This window comes from Gorilla gorilla, chromosome 1 (assembly GCF_029281585.2).
Source record: "Gorilla gorilla gorilla isolate KB3781 chromosome 1, NHGRI_mGorGor1-v2.1_pri, whole genome shotgun sequence".
Taxonomy (NCBI): Eukaryota; Metazoa; Chordata; class Mammalia; order Primates; family Hominidae; genus Gorilla; species Gorilla gorilla.
This window is the reverse complement of record NC_073224.2, coordinates 217,176,248-217,197,161: the sequence shown is the minus strand read 5'-3', so window position 1 is coordinate 217,197,161 and position 20,914 is coordinate 217,176,248. Positions and strand designations below refer to the sequence as shown.

Here is a 20,914-nt window from a genome sequence, read left to right as displayed (position 1 = left end):
GAATAACTAAAAGCAGAGTAAATGAATGAATGAATAAAAATCATAATAACTAACATTTATTGAGCACTTAGTGTATGCCAGCCATTACACTAAGCACGTTACACATATTAACTCATTTAATATTCATTATCACAGGGGCAACGATGCCTCATGTCATTCCGTGTTTAACACCAGTCTCCCCTCGTAGAAGGGAGGCCCCATGGGGGCAGGGACCATGGCTGATTTGCTAAGAGCTCTCTTTTCTGTGCCTAGATGCTCTGAGATGGGCATGAGGGGGAGACAGAGAGAGAAAATTGGCCTCCCAGATGTCTGACTTGCCCCAAATAACTCACAGACTCTGGGACTCCCAGGAGATCTGAAACCACTGCTGCCCACCGGCCATCAAGTTTTGACTGTGAGGTTGTTGGTGGTTGGACCCAGCCACCATGGTCCTTCTTGGAGGATGATGGAAGCCCACAATTTGATGTTGCAGGTACAAAAAGATAAAAAGTCTAACTCTCCTATGCAGGCTCCAGGTCCAATTCTCAGCACCCAGTCAGACTCGAGGCTCGCTCTAGCCTGGGAGAACCTGGCCTGTCCTGGCTGTGATCACAGCTTGGTTCCACAAAGCCCCACGGAGTCATGGAAGCACCAGCCATCTGAGGTGTGGGCTGTTAAGAGCAGTGGCTCAAGCTGAGTTCTACAACCACCTCCATTCACTTTGGCTCCTCTGTTTGGGAAAGGGGCTGTGTCACACCTCCCTGCCTTTGCCCATGCAGTCCCTCCCACTCATGCAAATCATCCATCCACCTGGATGATATTCATTCACTCAACTGTCAGGAGTCAACACAAACATCACCTCCCCCATGAAGCCTTCTCCAATTTACCCCTTGGGTCCCCACAGTGCCCTCCACAAATTCGGGCACAAATTCATGACTCCTTAGAGCCCAGGTTCCCAAATCAGGTGGTGAATAAAATTAACCTAAAGACTTATTTAAAACAAAATAAAACAACCAAAACCAGATTTCTCAACTCCAGGCTGTTTTATAAAGGTCTGGAGAAGCCCAGGCTGTAAATGAGTTGGTGGTTTGCAGGGGAATCTGATGCACACAGCCCACCAACTAGCTTTTGTGCACTTAGTCACTTACAGGTCTGCCTCCCCTTTAGACTGTAAGAATCGTGGGGGCAGGGCCCCTTCCATACATACCTGGCATATGACAGGGGCATGAAAAGTGTGTAAGATGGGAAGGAGGGAGAGAAAGACACACACATGCACACACACACATATGCACATACACATATATACACATGCATGTAAAGACACATGTACATACACACATATGCATACATACACATATATGCATACACACACATATGTACACATATACACATACATATATAGGCACATGCACAGACACACACATATATGCATACACATACACACATTTATACACATATATACACAGACACATGCACAGACATCCACACATATACACATACAAAAATATACCTATATACACAGATATACACACACACACATGTATACACATACACACAGACATACACATATATACACATACACACACATATACACTCATATAGTATCCACACAACACTTAGATATATGCATACACACAGAAACACACATATACACATATACATGCACATATACCCACATGCATATGCATGCGCACATATGACACACACACATAGACATCCACACATCCACATACATTCACAGACACACACATAGACACACATACACACATAGACACTCATGCACATGTACACACAGATATACACACAGACGCATACACACATACATACACATACACACATACACATGCACACACATACACATACAGAAATACACAGTGGGAGAGCAGGAGGCAGGGGCGGAAGAACCTGGACGGTTCACTGAGTCCAGTGCCCCTGGCGGGGACAGCGTGAAGGCCACGGCCACAGCATCCACTGCTCTCCTCCACCAACCCCTTAGCTGTCGGCCGGGCGAAGCCGTGAGTGATACGTCTTTCTTCTCATTTCTCTTTTGTTTAAAAAATCAATACACCATTTATGTAGGTCACAGTGTCATATCAGAAACCTGTACTTTGGAAATGACAATTTTGTGCCATTTTTATTTTCCGTAATTGTTTCCTTGTTGTTCTCTCTTCATCAGGGGGGCAAGCCTTTGAAAATGCCAACGTGTCTGCCTTGCTGAGGGGAGGCGGGGGAGAGTTTTTCAGTGGGGCAGGCAAGGAGGGGTGGATGTGGGGCAGGAGCCAGGACAAGACACCCCAAGCTGCAAGGAACCCCTTTCCAACCACAGGAAGGTGAGGGGTGTAGGTTTCTTTTTTCACTCTTTGCAGGGATCAGGGATTTTCCACTCTCAATCAGGGATGTGAGTCCAAAATTTTGTGGGTACAGAGACCAGCTGGCTCCCATTAGCGGTCAAGGCCCAGGGACCCCTCAGCTCCTGATCCCCAAGTCCAGGCCTCCTCCTAATCCAGGCATGGCTTCTTTGCTCCTGGGTTCCAAGAATTCCATCTTCTCTTCATATAAGTAATACCGTTCCCATGTTTGCAGTGGGTGCCCACCAAGGGCTGGGCACTCACCTGGCCCTGGACATGGCAGGGGGACCTCGCTGGCCCCCAAAACAGCCCCAGGAAATAGGCGTTCATGCTTCCCATTTCTGCACGAGGAAACTGAGGCCAGTAAACATTCCCGTGGCCACATAGTTAGCAAGACGAAGAGCTGGGATTCAAACTGTCGAAGTCCGTGCTCCTAACCCACCTCTGCTGCTTCCTGTTCTTAGCCTCACTGCTTCTACCCCAAACTGACATCCATCTTTTCCCATTGCCCTTAGCCACCTAAGAATTAGAGGCCCAGAGGCCGGGCATGGTGGCTCACGCCTGTAATCCCAGCACTTTGGGAGGCCGAGGCAGGCAGATCAACTTGAGGTCAGGAGTTTCAGACCAGCCTGGCCAACATGGTGAAACCCTGTACCTACTAAAAAAAAATACAAAAATTAGCTGGGCTTGGTGGCATGCACCTGTAGTCCCAGCTACTTGGGAGGCTGAGGCAGGAGAATCGCTTGAACTAGGGAGGAAGAGGCTCCAGTGAGCTGAGGTCGCACCACTGCACTCCAGCCTGAGCAACAGACTGAGACTCCATCTCAAGAAAAAAAAAAAAAAAAAAGAACTAGAGGCCCAGAGCCACTCGGCTTTGGGAATGCTCAGAAGCCCTCAACTTGCAACCTACTAACTCGTTTCTCCCTTTGTGGAATCCAGTGTTTCTTCTCTTCACCCTAGCCTGGGTCCCTTTGGGACTATAGATGACTGAGCTCAGAGACCTTTTGGTTTTATCAAACTTATCTTTCCCTCCTGTTCACCCATTGCAGTTAACACTTAATTTCCACCAAGCTGCATCCACAAGCCCAGTGAATTTCCATCTCCAAGCACAGATGTCAAGAGGGCCCTCCAGCTCCTGGTGCTTGCTAGTCATCATGTCATCTGAGATGCAGCCACAGGAAGAGACTGATATCCTAGTGCCAGGGATGCCGGCTTCCAGGTCTGCATCTGCCACCTCCATGAGGCATCGGCCCCAGCAGTCACGTCTTTCTGTGACATTTATCACAGGATCAATGAAGCCTCATGCCATTCCGCGTTTAACACCGGTCTCCCCCCGTAGAAGGGAGGCCCCATGGGGGCAGGGACCATGGCTGATTTGCTAAGAGCTCTCTCTTCAGTGCACATGGAAGCAAACACTAAATATTCGTTAAATGGTGGGTCTCCCCTCTGGGCCTCAGTTTCCTCGTATATAAAATGAGGAGGATGGGCCGAGTAACCTCAGCCCCTCTCCGGCCCTAACTTGGCGTGATTCCAGGATCGAGAAGAAGCAACAGGCCCCTGCCTGGGCCTATTATTGTCATCAGCGTCCAGCCCTGCTGGAAGCAGAGGGAGGGGTATCAATAAATAATGAACACATTTAAAATTCATTATGAGATTATTTTCTGAGAACAGGGAAAGAGCAGGGGCACAGAATGGGAAGGAAACAGAAGAGATGAGCCCAGAAAGGGGAAGCCTGGGACATGAAGTGATATTAACAATGAGCACGTGCACAGCCCTTTACAGTTTACCCCCAGACACTTCCTCCCCCATCATTTCCTCCATTATCCTCCCAGTGGCCTGTGAGATCTCTATCTGTAGAGCAGGTACAATTATGGTCCCATCCTATAGCAGAGAAAATTGGGGCTCCCTTGACTGACAACACGTCAACTGGCAAGTGGCAGAGGCGGGATTGGAATCAAAGGCTCTGACCCTAAGCCAGCACTCAGGCAGCGGGCCCGCCACATGATGCTCACTGAGGAACACCCCTGCCCAGTGTAGAAGAAGATCACGAGGTCAGAGAGCCTGGGAGGGTGAGCTGTGGATGTTCCCCCAGGACGGCGTGTTCTCCCCACAGCTGCTGAGTCGGCAGAACCAAACAACTTGCCACCCACCCGTCTCATTTACAGTAAATCCAGTGGGTTGCAGAAATAGGACCTGAAACTGCCTGAGGGCAGCAGGGTGGGGGGACAGTGAGGGGAGACGGGAAAGGGGCCAGCCTGCTGGGCCATGGGAGGGGACCTTCAGGGGAAAGCCCTTCCCGCCTCTGGGGAAGGGAACTTCCGCTTCGGACCGAGGGCAGTAGGCTCTCGGCTCCTGGTCCCACTGCTGCTCAGCCCAGTGGCCTCACAGGACACCAGCTTCCCAGGTGAGGACGGGGCTTGGCGCCTGGGGGAGGCTGGCAGGGCCAATATGGCAGAAAGTGGTGATTCTGTAAGTGTGAGCTTTGCGTCACCTGCCTTGGAGCCAGCTGGGCTGTTTAACAGTGCAGGTAGCTGGGCCCAATCCCAGACCTATGGGACCCAGATCTCTGGGGTGAGTTGGGGAGTCTGCTGCTACCCAGGGCCTAGCGGATAGGCAGGCCACCTAAAGCGGGAGCCTGGCACATAGGAGCTTTGGCATTGCAGAGACTTGAACTGAGTCTGGCTCTGCATCTTATGTATTGGTTATCTTGGGCAAGTCACCTAACCTCTCTCAGCCCGGCCCCCCTACAGAGAACAGAACCTTTCAGCACTGCTGTGCCTTACAGGAGATCAAGCTTGCAAAAGCTTAGTGCATGCCCTGGCTCAAAATTTATCAGTAAACCAGAGGCAGGAGTGGGATTATAAGCCAGTCGCTCCTGCCCGGCCCAGCATTTCCCCAACACCTTGCTTATTTCCTCATACTCTGCTGAGAAAGCTCAGCTTGACTCTTCCAAAGAAATAAGGGGATGTGCAGGTAGAGTTACGATGAGTTCTCAGCTAGTACTGAGTGAGCGCAATGTTTGTGCAGCGGGGGAGTGGGATGTGGCACTGCACGGGGCAGGGGGGACCTTATTTCTTCTAAGCGCCTTCTCCTGTCATCCTTCTGGCAGCCCTGTCAGGTTGAAATCAGCATTGCCAAGAGGCTCAGAGAGGTTAAGGCACTTGCCTGAGGTTATGCAGCCGGTAGCAGATGGGGCTTTAAAGTCAAGTGGGCCTGACTCCACGTTGCGGAAAGGGACTGCTGGACCGAAGGAGATGGAAAGGTCAGAGCCTGGGGGGAGGACAGGAGAAACCGGGCAGGCAATGCTGATGGGCTGGCACAGGCAGGAGGCAGTTAAACCAGATGAGTTGTAAGCCCTAACCCAAGGCTGAAACTCGGTGGCTTTTGAAATGGGCTAGAACCAGCACTTTCCCACTCCCCCTGCCCCTGGCTTCCCCAGGAAGCCCAAGTCCTGTCAGTACCCTGCTCCCCACCCGCTCCCGCCACCAACTGGTCGCAGCTCGCCACCCCTGGCTGCCTCCAACTGACAGAGCCCCTCCCTCTAAACCCAGTCCTTCAAAGGGATTGTCTTTTTTTACTTCTCCAACCGTCTTCCCTTCTGTTCAACCACTCAGGAATTCTTGGATGACAGTGATAATAATAAAATAGCTAATATTCATTAAGAATTTCCAACATGCCAGGCTCTGTTGGAAGCTGTAACTCATGTCCTCGCACATACCCTATGAGGGAGAGAGTAGCATTATCCCCAGTTTATAGGAGGGTAAACTGTGGCCAGAGAGAAGGAGTGATTTCCCAAGTCCCTTAGCTAAGAAGCAGTAGAGACCTTATGTGAACGCTGAGTGTTGCTTTCCTTGTGACACTACAGGCTCCCGCCCAGGTGAATGTGTGCTGCCTAACAAGAGCAGCAATCATCGTGGTGGTAAAAAGCCACTTTCACTGAACACTGACCATGTGCCTACCACTACCCTTGGCGTGTCCCATGCATTAGTCCTTTTATCAGGCTGTCTAGCTTCAAAGTTTATGTTTTTACCACCAGGTACAGTGGCCTCTTAACATAACATTGAGTTTTAAGATCCAGTGGATGTGGGTTTGACTCCCAGCCACACAGGAGCTGTGTGACTTTTATCACGGTGCTTGCCCTCTCTGATCCCATTTCCTCATCTGTAAAATGAGAAAGCAAGAGTGCATTCTCAGGGGCTGAATATCAAATTACATGGGATAATGGCATGTAAACCATCTGGCTCAGAGCCTGGCCTATACGTACCCAACTTATTAAAGTTGTTAAATTGCCATTTTGTAAAACCTTTAGCAAGAGCAAGAGTGAGAGCTGATGCTTATTCATGGATAAGCAGGACCATGCCCCTGAGCCACCCTGTCTTCAGAGCATAGAGCCTGACAGAACCTAAAGCTGTCACCAGCATTCCCTGGCCACACTCATCTTTACAGCTTCCTTTCCTTGGTGCGCAGTGTCTGTCATAACTCAGGGCTTTCAGCAAGAAATTTATCAGGACTAGGCTGAGGGGCTGAGGCTGGTTTGCAGAGCATAGGAGCCAAATATCGGTAGGCCTTGTCTGGTCCCAGGGAGCCCTCCACATGCCAGACTCTGGGGTTGGGACAGCCAGCATGTGGCAGAGAGGGTAGGAGTTTGGCTACAACCCTGCTGTTAAATAGTTTGATGGGTGATTTTTGGGTAGCTTGCTTTCTAAGTTCCGATCCTGTTTCCTCATCTGCAAGATGGGAAATTCATCACAACCCACTTCCCCAGGGTGTTGTGAGGATCAGAGAACAGCAGCAATAGCAGTAGCAGCCACAAGTCCCAACGAGAGCTTGGGGCTCAGGGCTTTGTGACTCTTTCCCATCCATGGTCTCACCTGGGTCCCTGTGGCCACTCTGGGAAGTACGCAGAGACCACTCTGCTCCCCCATTTTAAGAGAGGATACAGTTCAGCCTCTGAGGAAAGATTTCCTGGAGGAAGAAGGCTTTGACCCAAGCTTCGAATGAAGAAAAAAATTTTGGATCTGGGCAAAGGTGGAATGGGCTGCCTCGAGAGGTAATGAGCTGCCCATCACTGAAACAGTGCAAACCATGGATGGAAGAGCCCTTGGCAGAGATGTCATTTCCTCACACTCTGCTGAGAAAGTTCAGCTTGACTCTTCCAAGGAAATAATGTGATGTGCAGCTAGCGTTGTGATTAGTTCTTAGGGCTGAGTGAACACAACGTTTGTGCAGCAGGGGAGTGTGATGAGGCACCACACGGGGGACCCTGGCAGAGGTGTCATTGAGGAAACAAGAATAGGCTGAAGGGTCCTCAGGAACTTAAACATGGAATTGCCATAAGCAGTAATTCCTCTCCTAGGTATAAACCCCAAAGAATTAAAAACAGATACTCAAATCCTTGTTCACAAATGTTCATAGCAGCACTCTTCACAATAGCCAAAAGGTGGAAACTTCCCAAATGTCCACCAATGATGAGTGGATAAACAAATAGCCAAGCGAGATGGTGCGTGCCTGTAATCCCAGCTACTCAGGAGGCTGAGGCAGGAGGATGGCTTGAGCTCCAGAGTTCGAGACCAGCCTGGGCAACAGAGTGAGACCCCATCTCAAAAAAACCAAAAACCCCAAAACCAAATTGTAGTGTGTAAGTGGAAGGTCTGTAAGTGGGAAGACACAAATGGTATTTTCCTCTGCTCTCACACCACAACAATCAACACAGAAGACTTCTGTGACCAAATGTGGGGGGTTTCTCCCCACACACCAAGCAAGCAATCAAATCTGCTGGGTGTCTTTCCACTCAGTTTTGACACTGTCTAGGAATAGCATCAGATCCCACAGGCTGAGAGCTCAGTCCCACAGGACTGCTCCCCCTCAGACACCATTTGCAAGTCCAGGCCCCCAGAACTTCTGACCAATCAGCTTCAAGTTGGGGTTCTCACAACCCCCTCCTTGGGTTTGGTTTCTTTGCTAGAGTGGCCCACAGAAGTCGGGGAAACACATTTACCAGTTTATTATAAAGAATACTGTAAAGGATACAGATGAGGAGATGCTCAGGGTGAGGTATGAGGGAAGAGGCATGCCACTGTCATGCCCAGGTCCCTGGGCACGCTGCCCCCGAGGAACCTCCTCGTGTTCAGCTATTTGGAAGCTCTCTAAACCTAGTTCTTCGGGATTTTTATGGAGGCTTTATTATGTAGGCACGATTGATTAAGCCATTGACCATTGGTAATCAATTTAACCTTCAGCCCCACTCCCCTCCCCAGAGGTTGGGGGGGTGGGGCTGAGAGTAGACCCTCCAAGCCTGCCTTGGTCTTCCTGGTGACGAGCCCCATCCTGAAGCTACCTAGGGGCTGACAGCCATCAATCAATTATTAGCATACAAAAATACCTCACTTTGGAAATTCTAAGGATTTTAGGAGTTGTCTGCCAGGAAAGAGGTAGAAGACCAAATATATACTTTGCAATATCACATGTATCCATACAATGGAGTATTACTCAGTTATAAAAAGGAATGAAGTACTGATACATGCTACAACATAGAAACATGGATGAACCTTGAAAACATTACCCTAAATGAAATGAGTCAGACACAAAAGGTCACACGTTGTATAATTCCATTTATATGAAATAATAGGAATAGGTAAATCCATAGGGACAGAAAGCAGATTCATGGTTGTCAGGGGCTGGGGGGAGGAGGATTGAGAAGAAACTGCTTAACGGGCGTAGAGTTTTATTTTGGGGTGATGAAAAGTCTTGGAACTAGATAGAAGTGAGGGTTGCCCAAGACTGTGAATGTATTCAATACCACTAAAATGCTTGCTTTAAATTGGTTAATTTTATGTTGTAGGAATGTTGCCTCAGTTAAAAATATATAGGCTGAGGGTTAAACTAGATGAACTTAAAGGCCACTTTGTCCTGAGAGCTAATGGCATGGAACACTGGCCATGCTGACCAGTTTGAGACAGCCCACCAGCTTCTTCCTAGTTCTTTGGGATTAAAAAGGGGCCATCACTGCCCTCTTCCCAGAGTCACAGCTCTGAGAATATTCTACCAGCAGAAACAGCCTGGTATGCTGGCAGGGACATCGGCTTCATTCCTTCCTGTATGACTCTGAGCAAGTGACTTGGCCTCCCTGAGCCTCAGTGTCCCCTTTGGTGTAGGAATCACAGTAGATGCAGGGATGCTCTAAGCATGCAAGGTGGCCCGTTCATAAGCAGCATCATACCCTGAATTCAGAAGCTCCACTGAATAAGAGCTTTGGGGGAATAAAACCCCAAACTCATAGTAGCTTAGTTGCCTCTCCAGTCTTGCTTCCTGTCACTTGAACCCTTGCTCCCCTCTGCCATACTGGCCTCCTGCTGATCCTCAACATCCTAACCTCTGTCCTGCCTCTGGGCCTTCTCCATACTCTCTGTCCTCCTGGAACATTCTTGCCCCCACCTTTTCTGGACCTTCAGGTCTCAGCCTAATCATCACTTCCAAGAGTGGCTTCCCCTTGGAGAAGACTTTCCTGGTGGGAGGACTTCCCTCACAAAACCTGCCACCTCCCACCTCCAGCCCAGTTACTCTGCCTCCCAGCATCCTTCTGTTTCTTTCAGAGCACCAATCACGGTCTATCACTATTTCTATTTACTTTATGCTGACCCATTTATATCTACCTGTTTATATCTGTCCCCATTAGGGGCACAAGTCCATGAGGGCAGGGACTGTATCCGTCTTGTCCTTCACTGAATCCCCAGCACCTTGCACAGGGTCTGGTAGATAGGGGACAATCAGTGAACATATGGATGGAGGAATGGATGGATGGAGGGACAGATGGAGGAATAGAGGGATGGATGGATGAATGGATGGATGGATAGATGGACAGAGGGATGGATGGATGGATGGAGGGTGGATGGATGGACAGATGGACAGAGGGATGCAGGGATGGAAGGATGGAGGGTTGGATGGATGGACAGCAGGATGGAGGGATGGATGGATGGATGGATGCAGGGATGGAGGGGTAGAGAGATGGATGGATGGATGGATGGACAGGAGGATGGATGGATGGATGCAGGGATGGAGGGATAGAGAGACAGATGGATGGATGGATGGATGGATGGATGGATGGATGGATGGATGCAGATGGAGGGATAGAGGGAGGGATGGATGGATGGATGGATGGATGGACAGGGGGATGGAGGGATGGATGCAGGGATGGAGGATAGAGAGATAGATGGATGGATGGATGAATGGATGGATGCAGATAGAGGGATAGAGAGATGGATGGATGGATGGATGGATGGATGGATGGATGGATGGATGGATACAGGGGGATGGAGGGATGGATGCAGGAACGGAGGATAGAGAGATGGATGGATGGATGAATGGATGATGAAGATAGAGGGATAGAGAGGTGGATGGATGGATGGATGGATGGATGGATGGATGCAGGAATGGAGGGATAGAGAGATGGATGGATGGATGCAGGGATGGAGGGATAGAGAGATGGATGGACGGATGCAGATGGAGGGATAGAGAGATGGATGGATGGATGGATGGATGGATGGATGGATGGATGGATGATAGGATCACCACGGTGGTAACCTCTCACATTGTCTTCTCCTCCACAGGAGGCGTCTGACACGGTATGATGATGAAGATCCCATGGGGCAGCATCCCAGTACTGATGTTGCTCCTGCTCCTGGGCCTAATCGATATCTCCCGGGCCCAGCTCAGCTGCACCAGGCCCCCAGCCATCCCTGGCATCCCGGGTATCCCTGGGACACCTGGCCCCGATGGCCAACCTGGGACCCCAGGGATAAAAGGAGAGAAAGGTACCATGGGATTTAGCAGCACACTGGTAATACTGACCAAATTTCCCATCTCCTGCCTCCCAAGTCACAGTCGCCTATCTTTGAGACTGCAAAAGCACTGGCAAATCCAGCAGCTTGCTGAACCCTTGCAGTAACTTTGCAAGGAGGGAATTCTGATTCCCATTTTACAGAGAGGAAAACTAGCATCTAGAAAGTCTACTGACTTACTCAAGGTAGCCCAGTAAATGTTGAGGCTAAGACCAGACCACGGATCTCTTACCATTAAATTCAGGTGGAGAGGAAGTGCCGCTGTGGCCACAGAGTCCTGTGTTTAAACTTACCTCCTGGGCAAATGACTTCTCTCTGAATTGCTATTTCCTCACCTGTAAGATGGGGGCAATGGTACTTTTGTGGGGTTGTCATGGGGTTCAAATGAGACTCCCAGCTTTGAAAACCCCTCTGTAAAATTTGGTTTATTCATTCATTTAACCTACAGTTATAGAGCAACTCTCTGTGCCAGTCACTCTCCTCACATAATCTCATCTAATCCTTACAATCCCACAAAATATCTTCATCCCCATTTGACAGATGAGGAGGCTGAGCCTCAGGAAATGTGACTCAGTCAAGGCGACACCACTACTAATGGCAGATGTGACACGCAAAGCACATCTCTCTGTCCCCAGATCCCATCTTCTCAGGCCCTATTCTCTGCCACTCTACTGGAAAATCGGTCTTATCTTGTGTTGTGCCAAACCAAGGGGTAGTGGCTGCTTGGGGGGTGGAGTGAGAAGGAGTCTAAAGTCCATTTCCAAGAGCAGCAAGAGTGAAGGCCATGGTTGATTAGGGATGTCTGCCAGGGGTGAGGGATAGAGGGGGACAGCACTCATTATCCCTGCTCTAGCCTGAAGAAGGACCCCCACACAAGCTGGGGAGGAGGGCCGGCCTAGCACCTTCCTCAGCAAGGAGCCATTCCCCTCCCCATGAGCAGCAGCCCCCAAGAAGGTCAAGCATATCACGGACTCAGGAAGCTGGGCTGGAGGGAGACCCAGAGCCCCTGCCTGACACTGCCTCCTTTGTTTTACAGATGGGAGACTGAGGCTCAGAGAGAGGCAGGACCCTGCCCAAGGTTCCAGCGCAGGCCTCCTTCTTTTGGTCTCAGTGATCTCACTTCTTTGGTCTCTGCTTTTCCAGGGCTTCCAGGGCTGGCTGGAGACCATGGTGAGTTCGGAGAGAAGGGAGACCCAGGGATTCCTGGGAATCCAGGAAAAGTCGGCCCCAAGGGCCCCATGGGCCCTAAAGGTGGCCCAGGGGCCCCTGGAGCCCCAGGCCCCAAAGGTGAATCGGGAGACTACAAGGCCACCCAGAAAATCGCCTTCTCTGCCACAAGAACCATCAACGTCCCCCTGCGCCGGGACCAGACCATCCGCTTCGACCACGTGATCACCAACATGAACAACAATTATGAGCCCCGCAGTGGCAAGTTCACCTGCAAGGTGCCCGGCCTCTACTACTTCACCTACCACGCCAGCTCTCGAGGGAACCTGTGCGTGAACCTCATGCGTGGCCGGGAGCGTGCACAGAAGGTGGTCACCTTCTGTGACTATGCCTACAACACCTTCCAGGTCACCACCGGTGGCATGGTCCTCAAGCTGGAGCAGGGGGAGAACGTCTTCCTGCAGGCCACCGACAAGAACTCACTACTGGGCATGGAGGGTGCCAACAGCATCTTTTCCGGGTTCCTGCTCTTTCCAGATGTGGAGGTCTGACCTGTGGGCTGCTTCACATCCACCCCGGCTCCCCCTGCCAGCAACGCTCAGTCTACCCCCGACACCACCCCTTGCCCAGCCAATGCACACAGTAGGGCTTGGTGAATGCTGCTGAGTGAATGAGTAAATAAACTCTTCAAGGCCAAGGGACAGTGGTCTCATTCAACTCTGTGTCCCAGCACCTGGCACACCAGAAGTGCCATGCTCAGAAGTGTTGGTTACATGAATGAATGAACCATGAATGAATGAAATCTCTGTCCGTGTGCTGCTCTGTGCCAGCCACACAGTGGGAGGTGGGGGTCCAGCACCAACTATGCTCCCAGTGGTAGCCTACACCTTTTCCTGATTCTCTCATTAATCCTCACACTCCTCCTGGGAGAGGGCGCATCGTGCCCAGCTTACAGAAGAGCCAACTGAGGATCAGAAGGGATGAAGGGATTGTCCACAATCTCACAGCAGGGCTGGGATTCAAGGGCAGGCCTGCCCACTGATGGCCTGAGACCTTTTTTAAAGGCAACATGTCTAGGCCAGCCCCTAAAGGGGTTCTGTGCTTGTCCCTTCCTGTTACCCCTACCAAGGATCAAGGGGTCCTCCTCCAAGGCTTTAACGGACCTTGGAGCAGGAACCTTTCCCTTTTTTATTCTCCCCACATGCCCTTCCTCCCAGTATCTTCCCAGCCTAGCACAAACTCAGCCATCCAGTTAGAGTAAATGTCACTCCCCTGCTCAAAAACCTTCAGTGGCTCCCCACTGCCCACCAGATACAGTCCCAGCCCATGAACTTGGCCTTCCAGCCTCACTCTACTGGGCCTTTCTGTCTTCTAAACAAGCCCACCTCAGTGCCCTTCCTCACACTGTTCCCCTACCTAGAAGCCTTCCACTCTGCCTATCTACCCATCCTCATTCAAGCCACACCTCCTCCCTGAAGCAGGAACACCCTAGCTCTCGCACGCTCACTCCTCTGGCCTCCTCTACCCCAGAGCGTGCACAGCCAGCATTTGGCTCCTCACCCTGTCTCCCCAGCTAGGCTGTAGCTCTGCACCCTGCTCATCTCTGAGCCAGCACAGAACCCATGATGGACAGCAGCCACTCAGTAAAGATTTATTGCCTGATTGGCTGAGACCACAAGACTAGGACTCCAGAGTCCCGCCCAGCTCTGCACCTGCTCTCCTCAGCCTCTCCTACTAGCCCCAGCATCAAGACCCTCAACCAATCCTGACCTGAGATGGGAGGGATTTAAGATAGTCCCACCTGTGTCAACCAGTCCAGCCTCCTGTTTGGCTGGCCCGTCTCTCAGGATTCCATTCATTGGGTGCAGCTTCTGCCCTATCTCCTGGGCCTGGGGCCTGGCCTTGATGACCTGCCCTAACCCCAGACTATCCAACCGAGACCTAGAATCTTTGCTCCAGGAGCTGGCCCTTATTTCTGCTGCTCAACCCTTTCAATGCAAACTGCCTGGCCTTTGACTCTAATACTAATAGTTATGATAGTAATGGTCACACCACAATTGAATTACTGTGTATCTAGTGTTTTGTGCACATCAGCTCATTTAATTCCCAACCACAACCCCTAGGAGGAACATAGTATCATCCTCATGTGGCTACATGACAAAAAATATAAAACTCAGAGAGGGCAAGCAATTTGTCCAGGGTCACAGAGCTGACAGCTACACAGCCAGGTTTGGAGCCTGCTTTTGTTTGCCTCAGATTTCATCACCTCCTTGCCATCCACATCTGTTGGAACCCCTTCTGCAGCAACCCCCCTCTGCAGCCCCATGACCTCTCACCTGAACCCATCTGACCTCAGGAGTTCACATTCTCGAGCCTCTGCAGTTGGGTCCATCCTTGCTAGGCTACACTGCACCCAGAAGCAGAGCTGGCTGCTGGTGTCGAGCATGCGCAGAGCACCCCATCTTGCTGCACAGACCCAGGCAGAGCCGGGCTTGTCTGAGAAGTCAGAGCTCCACACTCCTGCCTGCTTGTCTCGGGAGCTGCTGTCAGGCCGCCTGGCTCTTCTGCAAGACCAACCCTCCTCTGACCCCTGACCCATAAACCCTGACCCTGCCCCCGTCCTCCACCAGACCCCCCCAGTCAGGACACTCATAACAGTGCCCTTGTCGGGCCCTCCCAGGAGCTTCCAGACCTGCCAGAAATCCAGGCTCTGACTGTGTGTCTAGCCATGACCATCATAGTCCAACATCCCTTGCTCTACACAGACGTGCATGCATCTCGACTCTTCACATTTATTTATTTATATTTATTTTTGAGGCAGGGTCTTGCTCTATTGCCCAGGCTGGAGTGCAGTGGCGTAATCATGGCTCACTGCAGCCTCGATCTCCACGGCCCAAGCAATCCTCCCACTTCAGCCTCTCAAGTAGCTGGGACTACAAGTGTGCACCACCACACCCAGCTAATTTTTGCATTTTTTTGTAGAGATGGGGTTTCACCATCTTGCCCAGGCTGGTCTCGAACTCCTGGGCTCAAGCAATCCACCCGCCTCAGCCTCCCAAGGTGCTGGGATTATGGATGTGAGCCACTGCACTCAGCCTTCACCTTTATCATGGCTCTTTTCCAACCAGTCGGGATAGGGTTGCTCCTACAGCTCTCTGGGGAGATGGGTGAGGTTTCATTACAAGAACCTGGACCAAGAACAGTGTGGGAACCCAGAGGTGATCTGAGATGAGTCCTGGTAGCTCACCTGTTTTATCACTGCCCAGACACCTTCCTTTTCCCCTTGGTCCTGTTCTCAGAGGGAGTGGGACTCAAATATTCTTCCTGGGCTAGCACTTGGGCAGGGAAAGGAAGGGAAGTGGTTCTCTTCAGGCTTATGACCCTTGACCCTCATGCACCGCCTTGATCCCGACCCCCATCCCTCAACATGCCAGAGCCCTTTTACTTGCAAGTGACAGAAGCCCCTTCAAACCAACTTGGGAGAAAAAAGGGAGTAATCAGAAGAACCCAGGAGCAGAAGAGCTGCTCAGTCTCAGTGGAGACAGGGTCGAGACCTGGGTGCCCCCCAGACCCGGACTGGGATATTACTCTGAGACCTCTCTTCTCTGCAGAACTGCCCTCTCAACTGTGAAGGCAAGTGGATGCCCCCAAATGACGTCTGGACCCCCAAGTTAGCCCCCGTCTTTCACAGAAGTGACACAGAGTCTAACATATCCAATCCCCAGTTCCCAGGAGAGAGATGCAATTGCTCCTGCTTGGAATCAGGATACTCCTCGCCCAATCAGCTGAGGAGTAGATCATTCTAATCCAGTGCTTCTCAAACTTCAGCAAGCATCACAGTCACAAGAAGGGCTTACTAGAATTTGCATTTTCTAACAGTTCCCATAGGGTGCTGTTGCTTCTGGATTTGTTTGTTTTTTTTTTAAATAGAGATGGGGTCTTGCCATATTGCCCAGGCTGGTCTCAAACTCCTGGGCTCAAGTATTCCTCCTGCCTCGATCTCCCAAAGTGCTGGAATTACAGACATGAACCACCTCGCCCGGCCTGTTGCTTCTGTTTTGGAGACGACCTGTTGAGAACCACTGCCCTCATTATATTGCTCCCATTCTGTAGATAAGAATATTGAGACTCGGGGAGGGATGTTATTTGCCCATATCACGCAGAGGATTCGGGATTTCGATCCAGGTCTATTTAATCCATGTGTTGAAGGCCTGTGCACTGTGGCCAGACTACAGGCAACCCCTCCTTTGTTTTAGGCTTTGTACTTCATAAGTCTTATCTCGTTTAATCCGTGGTGGGCAGGTACTATTGCTATGACCATTTCACAGATATGGAAACTGAGGTACAGGGAGCCCAATGGGTGGGGGCAGTTCTCAGAACAGCACTGGCAGGCTCTGTTAAATATGTCACCTTCTGACTACAGTGCTGAGTCCTGGCTTCACCCCCTGTTGATCCTGACCAACACGCCCCTTCCAGTGACCCACAATGCTTTAAGTCAGTTAAGAGAGAAAAGGAGAGGAAAGGGCAAAGAAGCAGGAAGGTGGGGGCTTAATAAACAATGGTAACAACAGCTCACACCATGCACGGTTCTATGTACTTCATGTTAACCTGTGTAACCTTTACAATCATGTTCCCCTCTTACAGGTGGGAACACGGAGGCAGAGCAGTTCAATGACTTGCCCGAAATTCTGCAATTAGTTAAGTAACAGAACCAGGTTCAACGCCCGGCAAGTCAGTTCTGGAGCTGCTGCTCTGTCACTGCAGACAGAAGGATCCCCAAAGGGTGGTGCAGGTGGCAGTTGCGGGCACTAGCTCTTGACTTAGACCTGAGTCCGAACCCTGCCTGGGCTTCTCACTAGCTGTGTGGCTCCCATCAAGTGACTGCCCTGGTCTCCTGTTTTACCCCCATACAAATAAACAATGCACCTGTGATTTCCTGGCGCAGATCCTTGATTCTTTTCTTGGATTAGACCCCTAGAAGTGGACTCCCCAGGTGAAAGGATATGCACTTTTGAAGGCTTTGAAATGTGTTTCCAAATGGAGGGATGGGCTGTCAAGGCTGAACATGCCAGGCCTGTTCCAGGCTTGCTGCCACCAGGGGGAAGCAGACACCAAGACAAGGACTGCTTGGAAAAGGGACCGGTGGTTACGCGGGACCGTGGAAACTCCTCCCTCCGTGCTCTCTTCTCCCCCAGGCCTTCCCACTCTCTGGGTGGGCTACGAACTTCCAGGGCGGTGCTGAGGTCAGCTTTGAAGACCCAGGTTCCTTCTAAACCAGCGTCCTCAACATGGGGTCCCAGCATCAGCATTGCCTGGAAACTTGTCAGAAATGCAAATTCTCTGGCCCCATCTCAGTCTGGCTGAATCAGAAAATCGGAGGGAGGAGCCCAGCAGTCACCTGCCCAGGTGATTCTGATGCAGCCAAGCTTGGGAATTACTGCTCTAGACCAGGGGTTGCCTCCTATTTCTGTAAGCAACCAGGAAATATTTTAGGCCTTGCAGGCCATACAGCATCTGTTGCAAGTATTCAGCCCTCTTTTTGTAACATGAAAACAGCCATGAGCAATATATAAATAAGTGAGCATGGCTATGTTCCAATACATCTTTATGAACACTAAAATTTGAATTTTACATAATATTCTTGTGTCACAAAATATTTTCCTTTTGTTTTTTTTTCAACCATTTAAAAATGTAAAAACCATTCTTAGCTAGCAGGCTGCACACAACAGGCTGTGGGCCGAATTTAGCCTATGGGTTATAGTTTGCCAACCTGCTCTAGTCCCAAATATGGCTCTAACTTTGGAAAAGAGGAGCAGGAAGTTGAGCCCAGCACTGCCTGACTCCCAAGTCAGTACTCCTTCCTGTAAGTTCATCTGCCAGATCCCAACCTTGGGACACTGGCAGAAAAGCTCTCTGGGTCTCACTGCCTTTAACAGTAAAATGAGCATTGCAATCTCTGTGCAATCTGAGGCACTGGGTCTCCTATTTTACTGGGCAATGAGATCCCCTGGAAACTTGCTAGCATGCAGTTACCATCCCAGAGGTGCTGATGGTTCTGTTTCCATCAGATTAGACAATATCTGGAGGGGCCTGGGAATCTGCACTTCTCTCAAATACCCTGCATTGATTTCAAGGTGGCCCTCCACCTCCAGCCAGGGGCTGGGCTAATGAACATGAAAGCTTGAATAGCAGTAGACACAGCCTCTTCCCCCAGGAATCCAGTGGCTACATGGGGAGAGAAAATGGGAAGAAGACTTTTTGTCTGTCAGCACCTACAAAAGATGAGAAATGCAGCGAAGAAGAAAAGCCTAGGGGGCTTGGAGAGGCTGGGTTCAAATCTCACCTCTACCACTTACAAGCTGTGTGTTCTCAAGCTAATTACTTAACCTCTCTGGGTCACAGTTTCTTCATCTGTCACATGGGGGTGATAATCAGACCTATTCCAGAAAGCTGATGAGGATTAAATGGGATTCTGTGTGCAAAGCCCCTGGCACACAGAAAGTTCCCCACAAGTAGCAGCTGTCATTATGGTGATGGGTTGTTTAGAATCAGGATGCTATGGTGGTGCAAGCGTTCCCCAAATTTTCATGTACACAGAAATCACCTGGGGTCTTGTCAAAATGCAGATTCAAATTCAGTAGGTCTGGGATAGAGGACTGATAATTTGCTTTTCTAATAAGTTGCTGGGAGACATTGATGCTGCTGAGCTGGGACCACGCTTTAGGTAGCCAGGGTTAGAACCGGTGTTTCAGCATTTTGATTTGTTATGAAGTTGAATTCCGTCATCCATAGGCACCGGTTAGCCTAGGAGCTGGTAGACAGCAAGTGCTCTGTAATTAACATGTTACCCGTATTGTTGCTATCGTGCTCACTGTGATGATGTTCTGATGGTGAGGATGCGGGAGTTCAAGGTCAGGCAGAGGAAAGGACAAAGGGTGGATCATCGTTTCCCCAACGCTGAGCATTGTGGTCTCCCTCCTGTTTCTCCTCCATGCCCTCGCCTTTCTGGTCTCCTGCTGGCAATGGAGCACCAGGTGCCCTGCCTTAAACCACCCCCCTACCCGACACACACACACACACACACACACACACACACACACACACACACGCCATCCTTTCAGAGCAAGCTGCAAGCTGCATTTATCTTTGTGCATAGCCAGGAGGCATTCTCATAGACAACCCTGTTGACTAGATGCAGGAGAAAAGGGGGCGTTTGTTCGAGAAACCCAGCAGCCCACCCAGGGAGGGACACCCGCAGTGAGGGGACCTGGCAGAGCAGGAGGCACCCTGGATGGGAAGTAAAGAGCTCCCAGTTTTAGGCTGGTCTCAGAACCTGACTTACTGTGCAACTTCAGACAAGTTGTTACCCCTCTCTGAGCCTCAGACTATCCCACAGAAAGAGGGGCTTGCATCAGACTCACCAGGGGAGCTTGTGATAGTGTCGAGCCCACCCCAAGCCTATTGATTAGGAACTAGGGGAGTTTGGTGATGCCCTCAAGAAAAGGGTAATGAATGGTGACAAGGTCACCGACCAGTGAGAAAGCATTAGTCCAGTCCCTCGATTACACCTTACTTATCCAGAATCCTCAGCTACGCAGAACACGGCCAGGACCCAGGAGGGAACAAAGGAGGCCAAAACTGACATCTCACAGCCCAGAGAGCCTGGAAGATTCATGTTTATCAAATGAATGCATGAAAGCATGGCTATATTAGTTAATTAATTGACTGATCGACTCCAGAGAGTATAGGACCTGGAGACAGATATACATAATATATGCTCAGTGAATAGCTGCCAAATGGAATGAAGAAAGGTAAGATGGAAGGACTGTCAAAATTATGTCCTGCTCGGAAAGATAGGGCCTATACTAATAATGTTTCCTAAGCCCTTGGGACAATTTCCAGGGGAAGGCTTGGCATCTGGAAGGAAAGGAAAGGAAATCAGGCAGGGAGAAGCCAAACTGAGCCTCATGAACGTACCCGTTGTGCAGACATCAGCCCATGTCATCCTCACAGCAGCCCCTGATGTGGGTATCATTACCACTGTCCAGAGGCAAGGACCCAATGGACAACTGAGGCCCGAGAACCTCCAGAGAAACCCACTAGGGCTCAGAGGGTGTGCAGGGCTTTAGGGACCTACCTTTCTTTCCTTCCTTCCTTCCTTCCTTCCTTCCTTCCTTCCTTCCTTCCTCCCTCCCTCCCTCCCTCCCTTCTTTTTCTTTCTTTCTTTCTTTCTTTCTTTCTTTCTTTCTTTCTTTCTTTCTTTCTTTCTTTTCTTTCTTTCTTTCTTTCTCTCTCTCTTTCTTTCTTTCTTTTTCTTGAGACAGAGTCTCACTCTGGCTCCCAGGCTGAAGTACAGTGGTGTGATCTTGGCTCACCGCAACCTCTGCCTCCCAGGCTCAAGCAATTCATCTGCCTCAGCCTTCCAAGTCACTGGGATTACAGACGCGCACCATCCCACCTGGCCAATTTTTGTATTTTTAGTAGAGACGGGGTTTCACCATGTTGACCAGGCTGGTCTCGAACTCCTGAGCTCAAGTGATCTGCCCAACTCGTTCTCCCAAAGTGCTGGGATTACAGGCATGA

The 20,914-nt window shown here is 50.3% G+C and overlaps 1 protein-coding gene across 2 annotated transcripts; it reads left to right on the top strand.

The window, feature by feature from the left end:
• Positions 1–4,565: 4,565 nt before the first annotated feature.
• C1QB (complement C1q B chain) lies at positions 4,566–13,028 on the top strand. 2 transcript variants are annotated; one of them, XM_019012402.3, is made up of 4 exons: positions 4,566–4,731; positions 5,437–5,589; positions 10,934–11,137; positions 12,308–13,028. In XM_019012402.3, exons 3-4 carry the CDS (start codon positions 10,951–10,953, stop codon positions 12,880–12,882), a joined length of 762 nt encoding a protein of 253 aa, XP_018867947.1. In that variant the 5' UTR covers positions 4,566–4,731; positions 5,437–5,589; positions 10,934–10,950; the 3' UTR covers positions 12,883–13,028. The 2 variants fall into 2 exon arrangements, with proteins under 2 accessions (XP_018867947.1, XP_018867941.1); XM_019012396.3 differs by lacking the exon at positions 5,437–5,589 and having other exon boundaries at positions 4,567–4,731.
• The last annotated feature ends 7,886 nt before the right edge of the window (positions 13,029–20,914 follow it).

Excerpts from the sequence above, each read along its gene's own strand:
- C1QB (XM_019012402.3), top strand. The coding sequence starts at position 10,951 with ATGATGATGAAGATCCCATGGGGCAGCATCCCAGTACTGATGTTGCTC. Across the intron at positions 11,138-12,307 it reads AGGGATAAAAGGAGAGAAAG|GGCTTCCAGGGCTGGCTGGA; the intron begins GTACCATGGGAT and ends CTGCTTTTCCAG.